General features: G+C 36.8%; 1 protein-coding gene across 1 annotated transcript in view; it reads left to right on the forward strand.

Annotated features, from left to right (window-relative positions):
* LOC138017144 (uncharacterized) overlaps positions 1-2,427 on the forward strand; it is a 13,621-nt gene continuing 11,194 nt past the window's right edge. The window contains exon 1 of the mRNA XM_068864332.1: positions 1-302. Within this exon, the coding sequence (XP_068720433.1) occupies positions 218-302 (85 nt within the window). The 5' untranslated portion in view covers positions 1-217. The remainder of the gene's footprint in view (positions 303-2,427) is intronic.

Below are 2,427 nucleotides of genomic sequence, written 5' to 3' on the forward strand. Positions count from 1 at the left end.
CTAACCCGTTGGTCTCCTGGTCTCAAGTATTATAACACCAGACCTAAAAAAAGAAAAAAGGACTATTCAACGGAAAAGCGTGTACTTCAAACGTGAATTGTCGATACGGTAACAACTTCGTTTCTCCAATTCAGTGAAAGCCGCATAAATATTTTACGCTGGAGCGCGTTCCCTTTCTTGAATCACAGTTTTGACAGAGTGATTGAAATGGTTACGGATGAAGTCAGTGAGGAAGAAGCTTTTTGGGCCCGTGATTACAAAAATATTGGTTGTTGCTTCTATTTTTATACGAAGGGAATCTGGTAAGTAATCCAGGTCGTTATTTCGATCGCTATTACAGCGGTTATCAGTCACACGCGCCTCTTAAAAACATTTTTTTATGTTGCGAAAGTGAAATTTAGGTAGACGTCAATCTTATGTTTCCATGACAATAGTCTTGTTCTCTTGGTCAGTTGAATTCGTCATGGAAACATTTGATTGACGTCTGTCCCATTTCCCGCAAAATATTTTCACGCCAACCTATTCATTTAAAATATTATTACGCGCTGAGTGTTGCATCTTTTTTGTCCAAATGAAAGCTGAAAATAAATATCATTTATCGATCTGTCAGTTGATATTTTTTTTTTGTAATTTAATATCGCTGTCAAAACTTTCATGTTAACAAGCATAACATAAAAAAAACGACGCACGCAACAAATTTAGTCGCATTTACCTCTCCGTCGAATTCTCAAGCAAAGCACAGGAATTTTTAGCTCTTGTACAGATTGTTTCTCTATTCGTTAGCAATCATCCTTTCAAATATCAGAGAAATCTTGCTAACCGATAAAATTTTACGCTAATCAAAATACAGTTGGTCTACTTAAAATGGTCTATGTCTTGTTTGTACATTTAATTAATCAAACCTTTGATAATAAAAATAATAATATTATTATTTCTTTGATCGTGAGCGGGCGGTATCCTGAGAATCCTGCAATCTGATTGGTTTCGGGAGCGGGCATTATTTTCCTATCACCTGACCACGTTCATGGTTACCAACTACGCTGAGCGCAGAGTGAAGTTGCGAATTGAGAGAGCGAAATTTCAATTTGTATTAATTGTTTTTTGCAATAGCCGCAGTGTTAGAGATCGTTTTCACTGTCACGCAATAAAAAAATAAATCGAAAACCATCCAGTGGAAAAAGTCAAGAATTCGTGATGTTGTAGAAGATAAATGAAGAAGACACTTCGCCAAGTTTTAGGTCCGTGCGTTTTCCCAAACTTCAGATATTCGTCGAAATGTTTCGCAGAAATTTACAGAGCCCAGTATGAAAACGCCATGTTGGTGCACATCTGTGGTGCACCAATATGGCGGCCGGAAAATAGTGTCAACATCTGTTACTTACTTTGGCTATCTAGGCGAGTGATCATCTGTACTGAACAGACAGCTATTTACTTAAGCACTTTTCCTAATGCTTTAAATTCTAAAAAGGCTCAAAACCATGAGATAAATATATATTTCTCAATAAACTTGATCGTCGCCTCTTGTCACGCACCGCTATAACTCAGAAATTCAAAATGCTCTGGTTTCCAAACGAAGCACGCTATTGAGCTTTAAAATTGCAAATGGATACAAATCTACCGCCTCTTATGCCTGATGAGGATAAAAACTTTCGTGGCTCTTTAGTTTTGGATTTTAGAAAATGATGACGTCACGTGAAAACGATCTATTGTTCAACTTTCTCATAAAAAAAAACAATGGATTGACCAATTCATTTTACTGTACATTTGTTGACGTTGATGAGACAATGTGTAAAATAAAAACATGACTTTTCCAGTTTTTCTTAATAGTTTCTCCTACCTTCTAAAAGTAGAATTTAGAAATAATTAAAAATGTTATTCACGACCTCTGTCCTCTGACCTCCCGGCAGATGAATAACATATATATATATATATATGACTGCCAGTGGAAAAACTGAAAACTTCATCTGCTATAAAAGTGCTCGATGGTTAAACCAGAGCTGTGAATAAAGATGAATTTCTGGAGTCGGACTAGTTCAAAAACATTTAATTGCTACTCGGAGTTTCATGCTTCTAATGAAGCAATCATCAGGCAACTGACAACAATAACGGTTACATGTAAAGATATACATACAAAGATATGTAATTGCCGAGACAAGAATTCCTGCCCACTTGAGGGAAATTGTAACACCCGGAACATTGTCTACCAAGCAGAGGTCGTGACCTCACAGACAAAAGAGACATACATCGGTCTGTGTGATACAACATTCAAGGAGCGCTACAGAAACCATACATGTTCTTTCAGGCACGAACGGTACAAAAATGTAACCGAGCTCAGCAAGTATATTTGGAGTCTAAAAGAACAGAACATCAATTGTCAGATTAAGTGGAAAAAAGTAAAGCAAGCTAGGTCGTATTCTAATGCCAACA

Source organism: Montipora capricornis, chromosome 9 (assembly GCF_036669925.1).
Source record: "Montipora capricornis isolate CH-2021 chromosome 9, ASM3666992v2, whole genome shotgun sequence".
NCBI lineage: Eukaryota > Metazoa > Cnidaria > Anthozoa > Scleractinia > Acroporidae > Montipora > Montipora capricornis.